The 23,940-nt window shown below is 38.1% G+C and overlaps 1 protein-coding gene across 5 annotated transcripts in view; it reads left to right on the forward strand.

The window, feature by feature from the left end:
* Positions 1-23,940, forward strand: part of LOC126297480 (transcription initiation factor TFIID subunit 3) — a 310,461-nt gene that overhangs the window by 61,926 nt on the left and 224,595 nt on the right. For 4 of the 5 annotated variants that reach the window (XR_007552531.1, XM_049988354.1, XM_049988355.1 and 1 more), the window contains exon 2: positions 19,336-19,578. The exons of the other annotated variant lie outside the window; for it this stretch is intronic. Coding sequence is in view for 3 of the 4 variants with exons in the window: in XM_049988354.1 (XP_049844311.1) it covers positions 19,336-19,578 (243 nt within the window). In the remaining variant the exon portion in view is untranslated. The remainder of the gene's footprint in view (positions 1-19,335; positions 19,579-23,940) is intronic. 5 annotated transcript variants of the gene reach the window in all.

Raw genomic sequence — 23,940 nt, forward strand, 5'->3', positions numbered from 1 at the left:
TCAAAGGTTTTATTTCTTCTTCCTAAACTTTAATTCCAACTACAAGTTTTTCTTTGGTTTCCTTTACTGCTTGCCTAATGTACAGACTGAATAACATCAGGGAAAGGTTACAAACCTGTCTCACTCCCTTCTCAACCACTGCTTCTCTTTCATGCCTTGACTCTTATAACTGATGTCTGGTGTGTGTAAAAGTTGTAAATAGCCTTTCATTCGCTGTATTGTACTCCGCTACTTTTGGAATTTCAAAGAGAATATTCCAGTCAAAAGCTTTCTCTAAAGTCTACCAATGCTATAAATGGAGGTTTGCCTTTCCCCAACCTATGTTCTCTGGAGAAGTCTTACGGTCAGTATTGCCTTGCATGTTCCTACATTTCTCTGAAATCCAAACTGATCTTCTGCGAGGTCAGTTTCCATCCTTATGTGAAGAGTCCATGTTAGTGTTTTGAAACAATGACTTATTAAACTAATAGTTGCTAATATTAACACTTGTCAGCACCTGCTTTTTTTGGAATTGGAATTATTCTATTCTTCTTGAAGTCTGGGGGTATTTTGCTGTCTCATATCTTGCACACCAGATGGTAGATTTTGTCATGATTGATTCTGCCAAGGCTATTAGTGGTTTTGATGGAATATCATCTACTCATGGGGCCTTGTTGCAACGTAGGTCTGACAGTGTTCCGTCAATTTTTTCTCGCCGTATGATATCTCTCATAACATCTTCATCCATGTCCCCACCAATTTGTATAATATTACCCTGAAGTACATCTTTCTTGTATAGACCTTCTATATACTCCTTACATCTGTCAACTTTCCCTTCTTTGCTTAGTACTGGTTTTCCACCTGAGCTCTTGACATTGATACAGCTGCTTCTCTCTTCTCCAAAGGCCTCTTCAGTTTTCCTGTAGGTGGTATCTATCTTTCCTTTAGTGATATATGCTTCTAAATCCGTACATTTGTCCCCTAGTCGTTTCTGCTTAGTCATTTTACAGTTCCGCCAATCTCATTTTTAGATGTTTGTATTCCCTATCGCCTTCCTCATTTACTGCATTTTTATATTTTCTCCTAGCGTCAATAAAATTCAGAGGCTGTATGATACCAAATTCTTACTCCATAATAACTTTTTCATTGGGCAATTAAAAACATTTCATCTGTACACTTTGAAATTTCAACACAAGAAGAGAGTACAGCAAATTTCTAGAACAACACTTTGGTCAGCATGTTGCTATCAAAGGGGAACGAAGGTTACATGCATTTAAAATGACAGCCTTAAGTTCATCAAAAATATTGGAAAAGACTTTTTCAGGTGCAGCAGAATCTATTGTTGAAACAGTCACAAAATCTCTGGAAAAACAGGCTTTAGAGATATTTATGGATACGGTAGTACCAACTGTAACAAGAAATGATGGCTAGCTTATGTTTTAACAGAAGGTGAAGTCTTGTGGATAACTGTGTGTGGTATTCTTTGTAACAGGAAGAATGTATCAGATTCATGGGGATGATACTGTAAAAACAAATAAAGCATTTAAAGTGAAATCTCAGTACAAATACTTTTTGTATCAGGTTTTGCAAGTGACATTTTGAAACTTGGTGTTAACAGTAAATTTGATTGTGTCCATTGATATATAATGAATAAAGTTATGCATATTTCTGTTTAAATCTATAGATTTTACAAAAATCTCACTTTTTGTGAAATATATATTTTTGAAATATTATAAAAGTGTGAACCCTTTACAGTCCAACTTCAGACTTACAGTATTAGTTAACAGTAATGTGAAGTGTTTTACACAATTTTTTTTTTAAATTGAATATTCTTACTTTACTTTACATGTGGCAAGGGCCTTATTGACCATACGCCTGCTCTATGAGCCTTTTTCACTTCTGTCTGTCTGATGCACTGTTTGTCCATCCTGTTTGCTGTTGCTGTTCATCCTAGTTGTGTCCTCCCGAATGTTATCCAGCCATCTGATTCTGGGTCTCCCTCTTCCTCTCGTTCCATGTATTGTTTTGCTAAATGCCATTCTAAGTAGTCTATTCTGTCATTCTTGCTATATGGCCTGCCCAATTCAACCTTCTCCTCTTGAGCACTTCAACAATGTTACGGTGTTTGCACAGCCCTCTTAATCCTTCATTTCTTCTTATTCTCCATTCCAAGTTATTTTTGTCATATACAGGTCCAAAAATTTTCCTTAGTACTTTTCTTTCGAATATTAACAATTTTTCTCCATCTACATCTACATCTACGTCCATACTCCGCAAGCCACCTGACGGTGTGTGGCGGAGGGTACCCTGAGTACCTCTATCGGTTCTCCCTTCTATTCCAGTCTCGTATTGTATGTGGAAAGAAGGATTGTCAGTATGCTTCTGTGTGGGCTCTAATCTCTCTGATTTTATCCTCATTGTCTCTTTGCGAGATATACGTAGGAGGGAGCAATATACTGCTTGACACTTCGGTGAAGGTATGTTCTCGAAACTTTAACAAAAGCCCGTACCGAGCTACTGAGTGTCTCTCCTGCAGAGTCTTCCACTGGAGTTTATCTATCATCTCCGTAATGCTTTCGCGATTACTAAATGATCCTGTAACGAAGCACGCTGCTCTCCGTTGGATCTTCTCTATCTCTTCTATCAACCCTATCTGGTGTGGATCCCACACTGCTGAGCAGTATTCAAGCAGTGGGCGAACAAGCGTACTGTAACCTACTTCCTTTGTTGTCGGATTGCACTTCCTTAGGATTCTTCCAATGAATCTCAGTCTGGCATCTGCTTTACCGACGATCAACTTTATATGATCATTCCATTTTAAATCACTCCTAATGCGTACTCCCAGATAATTTATGGAATTAACTGCTTCCAGTTGCTGACCTGCTATTTTGTAGCTAAATGATAAGGGACCTATCTTTCTATGTATTTGCATCACATTACACTTGTCTACATTGAGATTCAATTGCCATTCCGTGCATCATGCGTCAATTCGCTGCAGATCCTCCTACATTTCAGTACAATTTTCCATTGTTACAACCTCTCGATACACCACAGCATCATCTGCAAAAAGCCTCACTGAACTTCCGATGTCATCCACCAGGTCATTTATGTATATTGTGAATAGCAACGGTCCTATGACACTCCCCTGCGGCACACCTGAAATCACTCTTACTTCGGAAGACTTCTCTCCATTGAGAATGACATGCTGCGTTCTGTTATCTAGGAACTCCTCAATCCAATCACACAATTGATCTGATAGTCCGTATGCTCTTACTTTGTTCATTAAACGACTGTGGGGAACTGTGTCAAACGCCTTGCGGAAGTCAAGAAACACGGCATCTACCTGTGAACCCGTGTCTAAGGCCCTCTGAGTCTTGTGGACGAATAGCGCGAGCTGGGTTTCACACGACCGTCTTTTTCGAAACCCATGCTGATTCCTACAGAGTAGATTTCTAGTCTCCAGAAAAGACATTATACTCGAACATAATACGTGTTCCAAAATTCTACAACTGATCGATGTTAGAGATATAGGTCTATAGTTCTGCACATCTGTTCGACGTCCCTTCTTGAAAATGGGGATGACCTGTGCCCTTTTCCAATCCTTTGGAATGCTTCGATCTTCTACAGACCTATTGTACACCGCTGCAAGAAGGGGGGCAAGTTCCTTTTTGTACTCTGTGTAAAATCGAACTCGTATCCCATCAGAACCAGTGGCCTTTCCTATTTTGAGCGATTTTTATTGTTTCTCTATCCCTCTGTCGTCTATTTCGATATCTACCATTTTGTCAACTGTGCGACAATCTAGAGAAGGAAGTACAGTGCAGTGTTCCTCTGTGAAACAGCTTTGGAAGAAGAGATTTAGTATTTCGGCCTTTAGTCTGTCATCCTCTGTTTCAGTACCATTTTGGTCACCGGGTGTCTGGACATTTTGTTTTGATCCACCTACCGCTTTGACATAGGACCAAAATTTCTTAGGATTTTCTGCCAAGTCAGTACATAGAACTTTACTTTTGAATTCATTGAAAGCCTCTCGCATAGCCCTCCTCACACTACATTTCGCTTTGCGTAATTTTTGTTTGTCTGCAAGGCTTTGGCTATGTTTATGTTTGCTGTGAAGTTCCCTTTGCTTCCGCAGCATTTTTCTAACTCGGTTGTTGTACCACGGTGGCTCTTGCTTGGCACATACTCATCTAACGCATATTGTACGATGGTTTTGAACTTTGTCCACTGATCCTCAACACTATCTGTACTTGAGACAAAACTTTTGTGTTGAGCCGTGAGGTACTCTGTAATCTGCTTTTTGTCACTTTTGCTAAACAGAAAAATCTTCCTACCTTTTTAATATTTCTATTTACGGCTGAAATCATCGATGCAGTAACCGCTTTATGATCGCTGATTCCCTGTTCTGCATTAACTGATTCAAATAGTTCGGGTCTGTTTGTCACCAGAAGGTCTAATATATTATCGCCACGAGTCGGTTTTCTGTTTAACTGCTCAAGGTAGTTTTCAGACAAAGCACTCAAAAATATTTCACTGGATTCTTTGTCCCTGCCACCCGTTATGAACGTTTGAGTCTCCCAGTCTATATCCGGCAAATTAAAATCTCCACCCAGAACTATAACATGGTGGGGAAATCTACTCGAAATATTTTCCAAATTATTCTTCAGGTGCTGAGCCACAACAGCTGCTGAGCCCGGGGGCCTATAGAGACATCCAATTACCATGTCTGAGCCTGCTTTAACCGTGACCTTCACCCAAATCATTTCACAATTCGAATCTCCGTCAATTTCCTTCGATACTATTGCACTTCTTATCGCTATAAACACGCCTCCCCCTTCACTGTCTAGCCTGTATCTGCGGTATACATTCCAATCTGAGTTTAGGATTTCATTACTGTTTACATGTGGTTTCAGACAACTTTCTGTCCCTAGTACTATATGGGCGTTGTGACCGTTTATTAATGAGAGCAGTTCTGGGACCTTTTTATAGACGCTCCTGCAGTTTACTATTAGCACATTAATATTGTTATTCCCTGTTGCATTTTGCCTACTCCTGCCTTGCCGCGTCTCAGGAGGCGTCTTGTCGGGCCTAAGGAGGGAATTCTCTAACCTAAACAAACCCCATGTGCACTCCACATGTACTCCGCTACCCTCGTAGCCGCTTCCGGCGTGTAGTGCACGCCTGACCTATTCAGGGGGACCCTACATTTCTCCACCCGATAGCGGAGGTCGAGAAATTTGCACCCCAGCTCTCCGCAGAATCGTCTGAGCCTCTGGTTTAAGCCTTCCACTCGGCTCCAAACCAGAGGACCGCGATCGGTTCTGGGAACGATACTACAAATAGTTGGCTCTGATTCCACCCCGTGAGCGAGGCTTTCCGCCTTCACCAACTCTGCCGACCGCCTGTACGAACTGAGGATGACCTCTGAACCCAGACGGCAGGAGTCATTGGTGCCAACATGAGCAACAATTTGCAGTCGGGTGCACCCAGTTCTCTCTATCGCCGCCGGTAGGGCCTCCTCCACATCTCGGATGAGACCCCCCGGCAAATATTAATGTTTCACATCCATATAACACCACAGGTATAATGGTAGATTGATATAAGCGGATTTTGAAGTTACTGCTAAGTGATCTTTTTCTTAGAATTTTGATGAAACTAAAAAGTGTCTTGTTTGCTGTTGATAAACGGGCATCTGTTTCTATATCTGTTCTGTTGTTATTACTAAAAAGACTTCCTAGGTACTTGAAGTGGTCAACAGTCTTGAAATTGAATCCATCTACAGTCAGAGGTGCATCTTTTCTGGTTTTCTTACTTATGTGCAGGTATTCTGTCTTTTCTTCATTAACATGTAATTCTGTTTTCTCAGCAATTTTGTAGTAATTTTGCATCATTCTGATTAATTCTCTTTTGGAACTACTTATTAGCGCTATCACATCTGCATAGGCAAGTCTTGTAATGTTCACATCCTGTAGCTGGATTCCTTGTGGACTGGTTTTAGAAAATTCTCTATCAATCTTCTCTAGGACAAGGTTAAATAAAATAAGTGAAATGGTGTCCCCTTGTCTCAGTCCAATGTACATATTAAAATCTTCAGTTTCTCCTACCGGCGTCTTTATGCAACATAAAGTTTCATCTATACACATTTTAACTAATCTGATTAATTTTGATGGTATTTTAAATTCCTTCTTTATATTTAGGAGTGTCTGTCAGTTTATGCTATCATAGGCCTTTTTAAAATCTATGGACATGTGGACATCTGCATTGAATTCCCACGTCTTCTCAGTTACTTGTCTTAGGGTGAATAAGTGATCTAATGTGGATCTGTGTCTGTGGAAACAGTATTGGTAATCCCCAATCAGTTCTTCTGTTATTGGTACCAGCCTGTTTAATAGTCAGATCGATAAGATTTTGTAGGTGACATCCAGTAACGCAATTCCTCTGTAGTTATCACAAATTAGTGGATCATTCTTCTTAAACATGGGGCATACAATTGCAGTTTTCCAATCTGCAGGAATGGTTTCTGTCTCCCAAATTCTTTCTATTAACACCTGTATTTCTAATTCCAGTTGTGGGCCTCCATTCTTTAATAACTCAGCATATATCTTGTCCTCGCTACAAGCCTTGTTATTCTTTAATTTCTTTATTGCTTGCTGTATTTCATTTACAAATGGGGTTTTAACTGTATCAGCTGTATCAGTTGTATCAGGTTCTTCCAATTTAAAGTAAGAGTGTGGCTCATTGCAGTTGAGAAGTTGTGAAAAGTATGTCTTCCATCTGTTGTGTATGTCACTTTTGTTGGTCATTATTTTTCCATACTGATCCTTTATAAACTGTTCCATTTTCTTGAATTTACCAAATGATTTTTTTTTATATTTTGATACATCTTCCTTGTCCTGTGATGTTGGAAATCATCCTCTGCTTCTCTGATCATATTGTTCTAGTACTCCCTTTTCTCTTGTCTTAGGGTTCTTTTTGTTCCTTGGCGGAGTTTATAGTATCTTTCCTTCAATGTCATATTGTCCCTTTCTTTAATCGATGCATTCCTCACATTACTTCTTTCCAGCACTTTTTCTTGACACTTTGTGTTAAGCCAGATTTTATTAGGTTGTTTTCTTTGACCTATGATTTTGGAAGTTGCTTCTTGAATACAGCCCTTCAGGTGTCCCCATCTGCTTTCTACATCCTGTGGTTCTGCATTGGTCAGTCTCGGTTTTGTTAGATTGCTTTTAATTTCTTTTGTAAAATTTTCTTTTATATCTACTTTCGTCAGGTTTCCTATGTTGTATCTTGTAATTTCTTCTCTATTATGTTATATCTTGTAATTGCTTCTCTATTTCTATTTACTTTCCTTTTGAATCTCACTTTCATTTTTGATATTGTTAACATGTGGTCTGTGTCACAATCCACTCCCCTAAAAGTTCTGACATCTTTAATACTGTTTTGGAATTGTTTCTGCATAGCTACATGATCTATTTGACTGACTACCTTTCCATCTGTTGATATCGACGTTCCTAAATGAATGCCTTTATGTTGAAATTTTGTGCTGCTTATCAGGAGACCATTTGTCATTGCAAAGTTTATAAGTCAAACCCCATTCTCTGAACTTTCCTCGTGTAAGCTAAAATTTCTGATGGTTGGTTTGTAGATTTCCTCCTTTCCTACTTTGGCATTAAAATCTCCTAACACTATTTTCACGTTGTTGTTGTTGTTGTTGTTGTTGCGGTCTTCAGTCCTGAGACTGGTTTGATGTAGCTCTCCATGCTACTCTATCCTGTGCAAGCTTTCACGTTGTGCCTACTTAATAAGTTGTACGTTTGTTCCAGTTGGCTGTAGAATTCTTCTTTTGTGTTGTCATCCTTATCTTCTGTGCGTGCATGTGCATTTAGAAATGTAATGTCTAATCACTGCGTCTGACTAGTTACGTATGATATACGGTTATTAACATGCTTGAACTCCCTTACTGAGTCATCTATTGATTTATGAATGTAGAAACCAGTTTCAAATTCATGGCGCTGACTGCAGTCTCCTTAAATTACTGTCCCGTCTGCTATTTTCAGTGAATTTGTTCCCTGCCATCTTACTTCTTGGAGAGCTGCCAATTGCACTCAATATTTTCTTAATTCGTTTGCTAGTATTTGGGCAGTTCCAGGATGATACAGGCCTCTAATGGTCCATGATCCAAAAGAGAAATCCTTGTAGCTTTGCCAGTTTTTGTTCCAGTAAATCCTGTCCTGTTTCTAAGGCTGGCATTGAGTATCCTGACCGTTTCGTTTTTTACATGAGTGGGTTGGTAGCCCTCTGCAAAACCCCCAACCTGGAGGACCAGGAGTCTCGATTTTGGGGTACTCCACCCCAAGGAGGGTTGTCTTCACTGCAGCTGAGTGAGCCTCTCCTGCCCGTGCTAGTTTTGGTCCACCCTGGATATTTTATTTCCCCCGGTACCCTCTGTATCTAGAGAGCATTCCCCTATCCACCACCTGGGGACGGGCCCGATGGGGTCTATCAAACCCCTCACGGGAAATTAAAGATTCACTTTTTGATAAATTAAAAATTTAAATTTGAAAAACAATTTTCATCTCAAACCCATGTTATGTACATCATAGGAAAGCCAATGGAAAATGCTGCAGAATAAAAACTGACCTATCATTTTATCTTAATCAGGAGAGTTGCTATAGCAATTTGTAATTATGGCAGTAGGATGTTTTTTGGCAATTTTTTACAACTTCACATTGCCATATTTTCAAAATGGGTTGACATATTTTAATAAAATTGAGTATTTGTCTTATTTTATGTGTAGGTTGTCTCTCTGCCAAGTTTCATCAAAATCTGAGATGGACGCTGAAATCACTGTGTTGATGTGACATGGGATGACTCTTCTGCATTATATGAGTAGATTATTTTGTCATTGGATGAAATTTTGCTGCAGGCAATACCTTTTAATGTATCTTTTTATATCTGTGATACTATTTTAGGAAGAGCTTTGTGTATTAGTGCAGTCCTTTTGCAAAGAACTGAGGAATTTGAATTCATGAAGAATTTAGAGAACTTAACACCTAAGTAGTTTTCATATATACTTCATCCAAGGTTTACTTTGCTAATTCCCTAAAAAGAATTATGAATTTTACATTCTGTGAAGATCTGTTCATTGGCCTACAGTTTTGCCAGTTTTATTAAGCCTCTCAATAGCTTTATTATCTGGTAGTAATGATAAGAGAGGGCAAGATTGTGCATTTTACCCATAAAATAAAAAATAAATTACAGTTGTTGTTACTTGTCTTTACTTAGCAGCATTGAGCTTGTTTCTTGAGTGGTGGTGAGAAAAAAAATCTTCCATTTTGTATTTACTTCTTCTGTCCACTTTCATTATACATCCCTTGTACTGTGAAGGCAGGGGAATACTGCCTCCAATAGGACCATGGCTTGTAAAGCACTCTGTTGTTCAAATCAATCTTCAGGTTGATGACTGCTTTTATTAGTTTAAGAATTTTGTGGATATGGTGGTGTTGAAACTGTCAACTTGGGCTAGAAAAGAGAACAGAAAGACACTTGACTTGCATGTTACAGGTTTTGGAAAAAAATAAAATGAGAGAAGGTTGATACTGTTATCATTAAGAGCAGTAATACTTAAGTTGCGAAGCAGCTATTAGAATGGGTGGAAAGTGAAGATGGAGACAATGGGCCTAACTTTTCCTGGCCTATAGTTGTCATGGGTATGCATCCTTTACAAGAGCAAATGTATTAAAATAGTCCAGAAGTGCATGGGGAAAATAAGTGCTCATGTTATTGCGAATGGAAAATGTTATTTTGTCAAATTTGTAACCAAATGGAAGGTGGTGGGTGGTTGGTGGTTGATGTTACACATTCTAAAGTAAGGATGACATTGAGTGAGCGAATTTCGATCAAATTTCAGACATATTTCCTATTCAGGACTATAGTGTAAGATTTTTCAAGTTTGCAGCTTGTTTGGGGAAAAAAGTTTTCTGAATTTTTGATTGGTATTTTTGTCTTATTTATAAATTTGTGTGTATTAATTATTTTCAATACATTCTTTTGTCTTATTTCTAAGTCTACATAATTACACAAATACTATGGTAAAACAAGAGTAGCCTATGTTAAATGTGTATTTTGACATTGAAAACAAGTACTATACACATTGTGTGAGAAAATAGGTATAATTTCGAAATGGTTTCTATTTTATTTCTGTGTGGTTAATCAACTTGTAGCATGCAGTCAACTGTTGAAGAACACTTTTTCTGTTTACTCTCATTCACAGTCCTAAGTATTTTATAAATGACAACATTTTCCATCTGGACCGTTATTAAATACATGTGTTGACAATCACTAGACTGTATATTATTTTCCAAGTTTGATTTTTTTTTTCTTTGAGCAACTGTCCAACATGGGCCCATTGCACAAACAAATAAGTTGTTTGTAATTTGGACTCCACAGAAAAAGGGGAAGGTGGATCCTAGGCACCTGTATTTGGGAAAAAATGAAAAACCACATAAAATTTCGTTTAATTTTTTATTATAAATATGATTTACAAAAGTAGCCGATCAACCATTAACTTTATTACTTTCATCAAATAGTTCTATTTAACATTGATACTTTACTTTTTCGTGTCCGGAAACTACAATTTGTTAGCCCAGTATTGGGCAATGTCCAATGCTTCTTCTTTAGCCAGCCATAGATCATCTAGGGTGCATCTGTGGGGGCAGGCAGGGCATTGTAGAAGACGTTCCATGTCCTGTCAAGTGCCGCAGTTGCATTTGTTGTCATTTTCGTCCAACAAACCCCATTTGACCAGATAAGATTTCACAGGAGCCACCCCCATTCTGATGCGGTAAAGCATTCTCCAGGTTTTCCAATCACCAGAAACGGCGCTTGGTGGGTCCTCTCTTAGCGGATAGTAGATGGGGGGCTCATCTAAGGCGCAACTTAGGAAACGGCGTCTGGATTTGTGTCTGCTGGGGCCACAATAGGCCAAATATTGAGTGACAGGCATCAAAGGTTTGTTTTAGCTTCTTGGTATGTTCATGGGCTTTCCTGCGTGAGTCAGGGTTTGTGAAACCGGCGGCCCTGTGAAGATTTTCTACGGGGGTTGGTTTCATGCATCCTGTCACTATTCTGCGTGTTTCATTCAAGCTAATATCTATCTTTTTTGCGTGGGCGGATCTGCACCATACCGGGCAGGCATATTCGGCAGTTGAGAAGCACAAAGCTTGGGCTGAAGTTCTGACCACAGTAGGTTTGGCACCCCATTTGCTATTGTACAGCTTTCTGATTAGGGAATTTCATGCTTCTACATTTTTGCGTGTTTTTTCGCAATGATATTTGTATGTCAATGTTGTGTCCAGCACGACGCCAAGGTAGGTGGGAGTATCTGTGTGTTCTAGTAATGTCCCATCCCAGGTAACATTGAGCCTGTACTTTGCCTGCCTCGAGTTCAGATGAAATGCACTCGCTTGAGTTTTGGAGGGCTTGGGTTTTAGAGAATTCTTTTTGTAGTAGGTTGACATTATAGAAAGGGCGGTTTCTAGTTTCTCCTCGATGGCTTCAAACCTGTTGCCTTGAACTGTTATTGCCAGGTAGTCTGCATATACAAAAGTTTTGGTTTTGTTTGGAGTTGGTTGGTCATTTTTATATACGATAGCTATCCACAAAGTACATTACGTTTTGGAATTAAAAATAAATAAAGTATTGGAATTTTTTTAATTATATACAGGTGAAAGCCACACTTAAATACTACTTTTCTACATAGTTGCCATTTAAATTAAGGCACTTATCATAGCGATGGACGAGCTCCTTTGTCGTAAAATTTGGCTGCCTGCGCCTTCAACCACGTGGTTACCTCTTCTTGAGCTGTGGGTCGTTATCAAAACGCTGCATAGCCAACCACTTCTTCATTGCTGGGAATAAGTGGAAGTCACTCGGTGCCAGGTCAGGACTGTACGGCGGATGAGGAAACAACTCCCACTTAAAAGATTCGAGTACTTCACGAGTGGCATTTGCTGTGTGGGCCCGGGCATTGTCGTGAAACAGCAAGATCTTTGAGCCCAACTTTCCCCTGCGCTTGTTTTGTATTGCTCTTCTGAGGTTGTGCAGAGTTTGGCAATACCTTTGAGAGTTCATTGTAGTGCCTCTTTCCAGGAAATCCATAAAAATCACACCTTTTCTGTCCCAAAAGAGGTAACCACGTGGTTTAGGGCGGAGGCGGCCAAATTTTACGACGAAGGAATTTCCAAGCTCGTCTATCGCTACGGTAAGTACCTTAATTTAAATGGCAGCTATGTAGAAAAGTAGTATTTAAGTGTGGCTTTCATCTGTATATAATAAAAAAATTCCAATACTTTATTTATTTTTAGTTCAAAAACGTAATGTACTTTGTGGATAGCCCTCGTATGTTGAATAGGATTGGCGCCAACACGCTCCCTTGGGCGAGCCCATTTTTCTGATTCTGCCGTCGACTATTTTTTCCCCCTCAAGCATTACGAAGAACTGTCTATTTTGGAGCAGGGATTCGATTATCTTGACGAGGCGGTAGTCTTTCAGGGTCTCATAGGTTTTATGCAGTAGAGTCCGGTGATATACTGTATCATAGGCGGAGTAGTGCCAGCCCGGTGTTTAGTTTATACTCAAACTCATCCTCGATATGTTCCGTCAATGCCAAAATTTGGCTGCTACAGGATTTTCCAGGTCTAAAACCTGCTTGGTGTGGAATTAGCTTCGAGTCAACGATCTTCTCTATTCTGTTGAGGATCAATCTTTCATAGAGCTTAAACAGCTGATAGAAAAGGGTTATTGGTTGATAGCTCTTCAGAGACTCTGGGTCCTTCTGGGGTTTAAGGAGAGCCACCACTTTTGACTTCCTTCACAGTTTCGTGATTTGAAAGGTTTCACGGCACACGTTAAAAAGTCCAAGTATCCAGTCCCTGGGGCCAAGGCCGAAGTTTTTAATCTGTTCCACGCAAATATCATCAAATCCAGCGGCTTTCCCATTCTTCATGGTATTTATGCCATACAAATATTAAAAATCGTGTTTTCTTCTTGTGTTGACAGTTCAGGACAACTGCAGGCAAGAACCATTTTCAAATAATAAATAGCACTTTTGTGTAATGGTCCCTGGCGCACAGAAATTTACTCCACGAGATTATGCCCAAACTATATTGAACAAATTGGAGAATTTGAGACACACTGACATAATCCAAATGTTTCTCTACCTGTGAATGTTGATTTCCTGCTATAGAATCGGACCTGTTTTTCAACGGTTCATCTCTTCCCTAACAAACACATTTGGGAATGATCTCATACATCTGATCCCTGGGAAGGCTAAGAGGCCTTCTATGAAATTTTCATTAATTTAGCTCTAAAAGTGTCCATATTTGGTACTTTTTTGACAAACACTAAGGCTTTAGCATATGACTGAAAAAGCCATTCATAACATGTGATCAATTTCATGCACAAACCTGGGGCATCCTTTCAACTGTTGAGCGATCAAAAAATGTTGAGGGAAACATTCCACGTGGGAAATATATATCTTCCCTCTTTCCTGACGAAGCAACCGTGGGTTGCGAAAGCTTGAATTTTGTGTGTGTGTGTGTGTGTGTGTGTGTGTGTGTGTGTGTGTGTGTTTGTGTTTGTGTTTGTTAGTCAAAGCATTAACACGAGCTATGTCAATATTTTTGTAAGTTGCTTCCATTGCTGATAAGACTCCTAATTTTGATATCCAGTTTCTGATCTCCTTTGCTGACATTCACAAGTTTTCCTGAATAATCATTTCCTGGACAGCAAGTGTGGTTGGGGTTGGATTGTAAAAAGGAATTGCTAGGGTCCCCTCTGCTTTCTCTCTACCTGTCTTGGAGTCATTGACCCATTTGTCAATTGACCAAAGTTATCTCTGAAATGAGAATGCAATTAGATAAGCAGACTGAAGTAACTGTCCTGTCTGCTTTAAACAATGTATGCATTTTTGATATAGAGGTAAATATTTTGAGATGGTTATTGGTTCCTTTTTACCCAGTTTGAAGGCCCAGGAACACCCCTACCCCTTATCCCACTGAGATCAAATTTCACACAGCTTATGTCTACATTGAATGGAACCAAACTTTAGGATACCCAAAGAAAAATTGCCATCAGCTATGCATATATAAATTCTAAAAATTGGTAACATAATTTTTATATGTGGGGATCCAACGAAGATTTGAGTACACTCTTAATATAGACACAAAATGTAACTGTTTGAAAAAAATTATAACTTTGCTAATTACATATTATCATGATTATTAAGGAAACTGTGTGCTAAAAAGAGTTTTAAACATAAGTTAACAATAAAAGCAGCAGTGGCAAGTGGTCTAACTATGGAAAAAGTTCCCATATGACCATCACAGATTTTGCTGAAATTTTGTGTGAACGTTCATACATGTCCCCAACGAACACTGGTAAAGTTTTACTTTCACCAATTTACTGCTTGCAGAGATACAATTATTTGTTTGACCCTGCAGTGCAGCTATCAACAGTGCACCCCTGAGTTTTCGGAAACTTAGAGACATAACATATTTGGCAATATTTTCTTGAAAGAAACAAAACTAGGTCATCTTGTACAACTTTTCGCACTCTCATAAGCAAAATAAAAAAAAAATAGATTTCCTGACCGATTTTCATATGGATAATTTGAAGCAAAGTCAGGGGGAAAGGGGGGGGATGGATGCTCTAAAAATTGTAATAACTTACCAATATATGGTCTTAGAATATAAAAGCTCATTGTCATATTGCTTTCCAATAGTTTACAAAATGAGGGAAAATTTGTCAATTTTTTTCTAAACATGCCACAAATGGCTATTTTTGGACCACTTTTACAAAATAGTCTTCTGCAAACTCTTTCAATCATTTCCCTTAGAAAGACTGTGTTCTAAACCCCCTAAAACCATATTTGGTTTTGCAATGCAAGCATACTTGTATAAGACCCCACAAAATAATAAGGTAGAGGTGCATTGAAAATGAGCCGATATTCCTCTGGTACTCAAACCTGGCGTATTATATTGTGTTGTACAGTTGTTTAGTACTCCCTGTGGAAGATAATATCATAAGCCCTGATCTTTAGGAAACAGACTTGAGTCAGGAAAAGCTGCAGGCAAGTAGTCTTTCGACATTTCTACGACATTCAGCTCTACAAAATACTCTCTATAAAAATGAAATGGAATGAGGAATCCAATAAAGAAAATAATTCGCTCTTTCTTGTGGCTCCAATAATTGGAGGTAATCAGATTTGAAAAGTGTAGCTTTTGGGTTCTATCTTATCAAAATTTCTTCCCATCAGTGACATCATCTGGGCAGCAATGTAGTTTTCCTTATGACATTCTACAACAAATGAATGAAACCTGGAGGGGGAAAAAATGGTTAACTGGAAGCAAACTTAAGCTTAGGAGCCTAAAAGAGACCCCTTCTAGTTATGGCCTCTAACACCAAAAGAACATACCCATGCATCCATTTAATTTATTCACCTCAATGAGCAATTAATTCACCTTCTTCAATGCGGATGCACAAGTACATCCGACCTCCTATGGGAATCTCAGAAATGGACAGAGACTGCGGGGCTGGCCGGGGTGGCCGAGCGGTTCTAGGCGCTACAGTCTGGAACCGCATGACCGCTACGGTCGCAGGTTCAAATCCTGCCTTGGGCATGGATGTGTGTGATGTCCTTTGGTTAGTTGGGTTTAAGTAGTTCTAAGTTCTAGGGGACTGATGACCTCAGAAGTTAAGCCCCATAGTGCTCAGAGCCATTTTAACAATTTTTTTTTAGAGACTGCGGGTAGGTGGTGCTCAGTGGGCGTGTGGGTTGGCCATGATACGTGCCGAGATAGTCCGTGCAATTGTGGTAACACGGGGTCCCAGATGGCGCAGTGGTTAATGCCCCTACCTAGTAATCAGGAGATCCTAGGTTCGAATCCCAGCGTGATACATATTTTCACTTGTAGCTGTTGAGTTCACGTAATATGTTGATGAAGCTGACATCATTAATCCCTTTCCCTCCCTTTCCTTTCTCCCCCCTCCTCCGTCCTCTCCACCTTCAATTTACTTATAATAATGTGTCATCAGCTTGGGATACTGTGCAAAGAAACCCGTATCAGGCTAGGGAACCTGTGGTAAAGAAAGCCACCTGTGGCTGCTATCAGGTGCCCCCCCCTTGGCGATGGGGATGCTGGTTTTCTCACTTTAAAAGGAAGCAGCAGTGGTTAAGCCTTCATGGACAGTACCAACACATGTATACAATTTTTTTGTGTGTACCCTAATGTTCCACGTTAACCATGAATGTTGTTACCACAACCTACACTATACTTTAAATCAGAATTAAACTAGAACGTCAGTAATGTTGCACAATAAAAAGACAATAATAATAATTGTGTATAATATGAATCCAACCCAAAAACATGTCAGGAGGACTGCTGAAAACTTCACCAATTTTCACAATGTGACTGTGTGTAAAACCTATGGCTATTTATACGATGTGTGGTGCAGCTGTTATGCAAAATTAACAGCAACAATTTTACTACCATGATATCCATGGCCTTGGTAATTCACAGTTAAATTGCTACGTTTACAACCAGTTCGATGAAGTTTTTGTAGTTATTTGGACTTCGTCTCGTGTCCTGGTCCTCACGCTACTGTGTTACTGAGAGAGTACTAAACAATTGTGGAACATAATAAAAGACATCAAATTTGAGTACCACAGATTATGGGCCTATTTTCAGTACACCACCACTTTTTTTGTTGTTTTTTAGGGCCTTTTATGCATGCATTTCAAAACCAGGTATAATTTTTAGGTGATTTAGAACATAGTCTTTCTAATGGAGACGGTTTAAAAAAGTTTTCAGAAGACTTTTTTTCAAGTGGGCCAAAAATTGACATTTTTGACAGTTTTCGAAACTAATAGAAAGAGTTAAGAGAATAAATTTTATTTTCTAAGGCCTGATATTGGTAAGTTGTTATGTTCAAAGTTTTAGGTTTACCCTGCAGTTATTTTCGGAGATATAAAAAGCTAAACTCCTCGTTTCTTCAAGCCTCTATTTCTTCGGCAAACTTTGCTTCATATTATCCATAAGCAAATTACACAGGAAATATTTATTATTTTGCTTCAGAAAGCACAGAAATTTGTACAAGATGACGTAGTATTGTTTATTTCAATAAAATATTACCAGATATATTATGTCTCAAAGTTGCCAAAAACTCGCATGTGCACTGTTGGTAGCTGCACTGTGGGACCAAACAAATGGCTATATCTCCGAAAGTATGATCGTGAAACTTAGTGTTCATTGGGAACATGTGTGATTATTCAGACAAAATTTCATCAAAATCTGTGGTGGTCATGTGGGAACCTCTAAGTCACTTGGCCTGGAATGACCCAGCAGTGATTGTACTGTCTTGCTCGCAGTTGTTACATTCAGATCATCTGGATCTGATAATTTGATGGACTTGAATGTGGTAGTCTAGATTTATTGGAGATCATTGTGAATTACAAAGAGCATCTAATAGAAAATGTCACACTGCAAAGCTAATGACCAAAATTTTTTTACGTCTTGTACTCTAAAACACATCACTAAGACTAAGTATGAAATACTTGCAAAACTTACATCAGTAGAACAACTATTGCTGTCATTACCAGTTTAACAACTTTTTTTTAATGTCACTTTGTTTTCGCTGGTAATTGTTAAAATGAAACAAATTGTGATGTATCACATGTGATTATGTGATTAGTTGTTTCTGTAATCACGTGTGTGTTTGTTTTATTTTTGAAATCGCAACAGCCTTTTTAAAGAATTGCTGGTGCTAATCGTTACCCATATAATTTACTTTCAGTTAGGATATATGCTAAGCAGCTTCTGAAGAAGAGCCTTTTATTGGTCCTGTTGCTAAATATTTGCAAATACTCTCTCAAATTTTAGTTTTTTGTTGTTTTAATGATACCAGTAATTCAATATCTTACTCTCACTTTGAACCTGTTATTTTATCTGTTAACCAAAATACACTGAACAAAAGAAGTTTAGGAATTTGCATTAAAATTTAATAGTAATATAAGTCATAAACCTGAAGAGTTTCATTTATGAGCATTTATTCACATTCTTCTACTTCTCTTTGGATAAATTCCACTAAAAATAATCAGACGCTAAAATAGTTGAACTTTTAGTGGAGAACTGAAGAAAAACTAGGTTCAGAATAGCACCATGCAATATGTAGAAATTGTCCTTGCAGAAAAAGTAACAGTTTATTAATATTTTTTCTGTTGATGTGATTTTATTGTTAATGACAATTTGGAATTAAAAACAATGTAATGAAAGAACCATTTTCTTCAGCAGTGTTAAAAAAAAGCTGTGTATGTAATGCTAACACATATTAGACTGCTACCTCTTTTAATAGCCCCATGAAGATTCTCATATCATTAAATCAATAGGAGTACTGCACAATTGCTGTATTGATCACTTAGTGAAAAGCCACAAGCTGATAAACCAATGACTTTATATGATGCTTTTCTGGTACAACCCATCCTCAGATTGTCGTGAACATCTTGGTGATCAGATATATAAAGACAGTACATAACAAACAAAGGTGTCATTACAGACTATTACATACCATCTTTATATATCTGATCATAAAGATGTTTGTAATAATCTGAGGATTGGTTCCACCCGAAACATGTCAAAGTCATTGGTTTAGCAGCTGGTGGCTCCTTATTTAGTGACCAGCACGGGATTTGTGCATTACTCCTATTGATTTGCAATGTGGTCACATTCCTCCTGCTTGACTTTGTCACAATTAGAAATCATATTAGTAAACTATTTAATTTGTAGCTTACTATACTTTTGTGAACCTCTCTCTGTCCTAACATTTTCAGTACTTTTTTTATTGTGTTTCTCAGGAAATAATGAGTCCAAAGCTCGAATATAAGAACTTGTATGTTGGCTAGAAATATGTTGATAGTTTTGTATTGTGCCATAGGTATGTGTGTCGTGTTAGGCATAGGATGTTGCAAAAACACACCTTATAATTCAAGTAAATGAGAGATTTCAAACATTTATCTAAATTTTTACAATTTTCTTGCTCTTTCTCTCTGAAGTATGAGCAGTTAGGATTTTTTCCTCTGTTGTTTCCAGATCAACCAAATCCCTTGTAGTTTTATTTACTTATTTTTTCCCCTTATGTATCACCATCTCTGTCAGTATGTCAGGAACTGCTAGCTATTGCTTTGCCATTTAAGTTTTTTATGTTTTGTTTTGTGCCACTTAAAATTTTTTTGACTAGCTCTTACTATAGGTCACAGATTTCTTATAAATATATTTGTTTATTATGTTGTTTTATTTTCAGTTGGACACACACAACCTAATCTCGATGACCTAGGTCTTGCGTTTCGAGAAATGGGAATAAATTTGCAGGATATGGAGGATTATATTAAAAACGTGGAATCTGTACCATGTCATGGTGAAATTCCAAAGTTTCCTGTTCCTCGAGACTCTCATCTGAATTTTTTGAAACCAGGGAGCAGGGAAGTTGTTACACGACCAGTTCATGTGCATGAGCACTTACCTCCTATGTATCCTGAAATGGAAGGTGAGAATTCATTCATATCTCAGCTATAAGAGCCTGAGGCTGCACATAATTCTCATAATTTAACACTGAGAAACAAAGTCCATTTGCAAGCATTGTAAGTCCAGTGTGATGTATTGAGTGTATAGATTTGTTTTGCCAAATTTGAGATGTCTTCTGATCTTCTCAGTTGAAGTTAACGGAATAGTTGAACACAGTAATAATCCTATGAAGCTGTGTATTTGACTGCTGCACCAAGAGAAAAAACAATTTTAAAGTACACCTTCAGAATGATTTGCCTAGACTCACTTTCTGCTTTAATCAGTAGCCAGACCCTATAATGATAACTCATGAAATGCACTGTGTGCATATTACTTGAGCATGAAGCTGAATTTATGTGATGATACAGGTTGCAATATTGAAAGAAAAATCCAATTTCATTTTTATTGATTTACTGTCATTAGCTAGGAAGCAGAAACAAAATGTATATTTTTATGCACTAAACATTCAAAGTATCCATTGGACATGGTACTAGTGGAACTATACCACAAATTGCATTACTGACATTACTGAAGTATGTGTTTCTGACTGGTCAGATTGATTTTTTCCCTTTGACTACCTCCCTCCCTCCCTCCCTCCCTCCCTCCCTCCTTCCCTCCTTTCCTCCCTTCCTTCCTTCCTTCCTTCCTTCCTTCCTTCCTTCCTTCTCCAGTCCTCTTTTTCCCTTACATTTCAACCGACTGAGTAATTACTGTGGGTAACACATTACAGTCTTATCTAGAAGGATGCCCAGTCATCAAGATTTAGGTTTTCCTCATGGTTTCTCTAGTATATCACTTATTGCATGCAGAAGACAGTCTCCCAGACTGAAAAAAATCTGGTGTAAACAGAATTTATAGGAAAATGCATGTTTAGTTGGAGTGGGAAGTAAAGACATTTGAGAAAAGTCTCTCTTGCAGATGGAAAACTGTTCTGTCTTCAAGACGGTATACAGCGTATCAACACCAACATATTGTAGTGTCGTATTGTACATGCACTTTCGTTACGTGGTATAGTGAGTTAGAAGCTTATCTTTATTCTATAATGTATGATGACTAACCCGAATTGCTAGTTGTTTTAACTAGTTCCCTCTAAAACTAAGATTGTTCTCCTTATACCCATTTCTGTGCTCTTTGGACTGCAAGACCTTCAATGCAGGAACACAGAATTGTTCTGAGCTTTTCTACAGCTTTGAGATGTTAATCCACTCTGTCTGCTTTGGGGTTGTGCTCTCATCTGTTTATACGGGATACAGTTTATGAGAGAAAGCCCTGCTATTCTAGAAACATTTGTTTATTGATTATATGGCAAATGAAAGATGGGGTGGGGGGGGGGGGGGGCGGCTATGACTGGGCTAGCCTTGAAGAGTGGCCTTGTAATCAGCATTCCAAATTTGCAGGTGCTTGTCACAAGAAATTAATTATTGAATTGCACTATATTGCCACTTAACTGGTCTGAATCAAAATACAGAGTTATAAATGAAAGAAAACTGCTACTGTAGATATTCAATGGGTCAAATGGGAGGATGTAGAGATGTGTTGGCTCTTCATAACATCAAGGAATGCGCCACCACATCTGTAATGTGAAGGTGTATTGACAATGCTGGTTAAAACAGTGGCTGGTTATTATTATGCAACATTATTAGACCATATTTGTAGTGAGTTAACCAGAAGGGACCAATATCTGTACAAAAAAATATTGCTGTTACACCAGGACAATGTGCTTACTCCCACATTGACCATTGTGGTGGCAAAAACACATTAGCTGTGCTTCGAAAGAGTTTCTATCCATCCCAGTTCTCCAGATTTGTCACCATGTGACTTTCTTATCATTGCAACCTCAAAAAATGCTATTAAGGGAAGAAATTCCATTGAATAAAGATGTTATTGATGCTGGAAAAGATTATTTTGTGAAGTTGGAAATATTTGTGCCTGAGGAAGTGAAACAACTGCAGTCTTTGTGGACCAAATACATTGAGCATAATTCAGCATCCGTTCGGAACACTTTTACCACTAAAGAAGATTGTATCACGGATTGTGAACTTAGAAGTGTCATGCAAGGGAGAAAGAAATGTTCAACTGCCAATCATTGGCAGAAAATACCATGCAATGAAATATTTGATAATACTGCTATGGTACATGTTAAAACTATGATATGACTATTTATGCATCAAATAACCCCAACTGAGAACGAAATTAGATGTTGCAACATGATACTTCTGTAACGGAACACCATTTAAAGGACAGTAGTTGTGGATACAAAAGAATTTGACGACTGGGAATTAAAAGTGGTTAAAGCTTCACTGTCATCAACTTCAATACTGTGGCATGTGTGTATTCTCGTGATGATGTCTGTTGATCTTATGGTGAACCAGCTAATCTGTATCTGTAGTCCACATTGCATATATGAACGTTGACTAAAAGGTGTCTCACTGATTTCTCAGCCATGCCTTTCCATAATGGCCCAAAGCACAAAGCATAATTTTTGTTGCTCTGTGCTGCTCAATTGTTGTCCTAAGGTTGACAATATAATTTAGTGAGCACATCATGTACATAATAGTACTAATCGATAATCGGAAGTGTATCAGCAGTTTTATCTGAACCACAAGCCACAGTGTGTGATTAATGAAAATGATGATAATGAGGTCCACGAAGTTTTGGAATAAGTTTATAATTGTTTGTGCCGTGCATGTGGTATCTGTTCTTTATTGTAATTTTTGAGTAATTTCACATTACTTACAAACCTTAGAACATCAAAAGACAATAGTGTTACTAGCCTATATCTTGAAATTTTGCGAATTAACATTAATAATAAATATAATCTTTAATGTTTATAACAAAGTGGGTTCATTATTTTTTCGTGGAAAGCAGAATGGTGAGACTTGGTTTAAAAATGGATTAGGCCCTTGAGACTGAGTGTGGAGGTTTGTCTATAAATTTTATTTTCACCAACATACATTTTTTCAAAACCTCAGTACTGTGCTTTGGATCCTTATGGTTTCTAGTACCTCAACTGTTCCCAGTTCTTTTCACAGTTACATAGGATAAGATCTTATAAGAGCTGTGTGAAAAACCACAGAACAGATAGTTAATGATGGTGATATCTGATTTTAGAAATCTGAAATCTGGTCAGTTTTTTTTTCCATTGAAATTTCAGATGATATTCTGTGTTTGTTAAAATGAGCGTGCAGGATCCCATTATACAATGAGATCCCTTTGTAACCACACCCTTATGTGTGTGTGTGTGTGTGTGTGTGTGTGTGTGTGTGTGTGTGTGTTGTTCGCTTTGTTCTTGGAAAGGTGTGCAGCGTATTTAGGAGAGATGACATTCTGCTAGTACCAGCATAAGTGAACTTCTTCTTTTGTTGCTGGCCTACTATGTTGTGATTCTCTAAGTAAAATATATTTTTGTTTCTCAGTGTATGACTCTCATTAAAATCAGTTAATTTAGGAGATTAGTATTCTTCAACATATTATGGATATTTATTTTATCTGTAGCTGCTGTTAACTGTAACTCATAGGTAGTTAAGATTTCTTTGATAGCAAGCTCTTCAGCAAATTTCACTCTGCACAAGGCCACAAATAGGAAACTTGTCCAAGTTGATCAAGATGACAATTACTCAACTGGTAACCCATGGCAATTTTAGCAACCAAGATTTTTGTTCAATGCTGCCAATTTGTGGGCAGTTTCTTAACATTCTTCTACTTGGACAGTGAATATTTTTTCAGAGAAATTAATGTAAAACTGGTATGGAGTTTTCATCTTCAAGAACCATCTGTGTCAGCTTTAACCATGTTCCATTTTTAAAAAACTATAATCATCATGTGTGAGAGGTGCTCACTGTTCTCAGTTTTAATGTCTCTTTGGCTCCATGTTGGATGAGCAAGTGGCATGAAAGGAGTCCACATAACATAGCCTATCATCCTTAATTGTTTGTTAGGAAAGATATAGGATTGAAACCCAAACTGTACATCACAACTTCAGATGCTCTTTGTTAAACCTCTTTCAGACTATGGCTGTGCTTTTTGTACATTAATAGTCCTTCTTGGTTTGTTAGCTGCCTCATAGATCATATCACGATAAAGATTATGGTTAAGGATGTGTCAATTCACCAGAAGTTATTCACACTTGTACAAATGTTAGATTCACTGTGGATAGTGCCGATCATTTTTCGTTCTGGTTTTGTATTAGTGAATATGTTTCACTCGTATATATTTTTGAGAAAAAACTTCAGTGAGATTGTGAGAACCATGTATAAATGCTCCAGCACCTCTGTCTTCTCTCAAGGGGAAGTGCCTCATGGCGAAATATCCATTCACCACAAGTTTTTCACATAGCCACCTGTAG

The sequence above is a fragment of the Schistocerca gregaria genome, chromosome X (assembly GCF_023897955.1).
Source record: "Schistocerca gregaria isolate iqSchGreg1 chromosome X, iqSchGreg1.2, whole genome shotgun sequence".
Taxonomy (NCBI): Eukaryota; Metazoa; Arthropoda; class Insecta; order Orthoptera; family Acrididae; genus Schistocerca; species Schistocerca gregaria.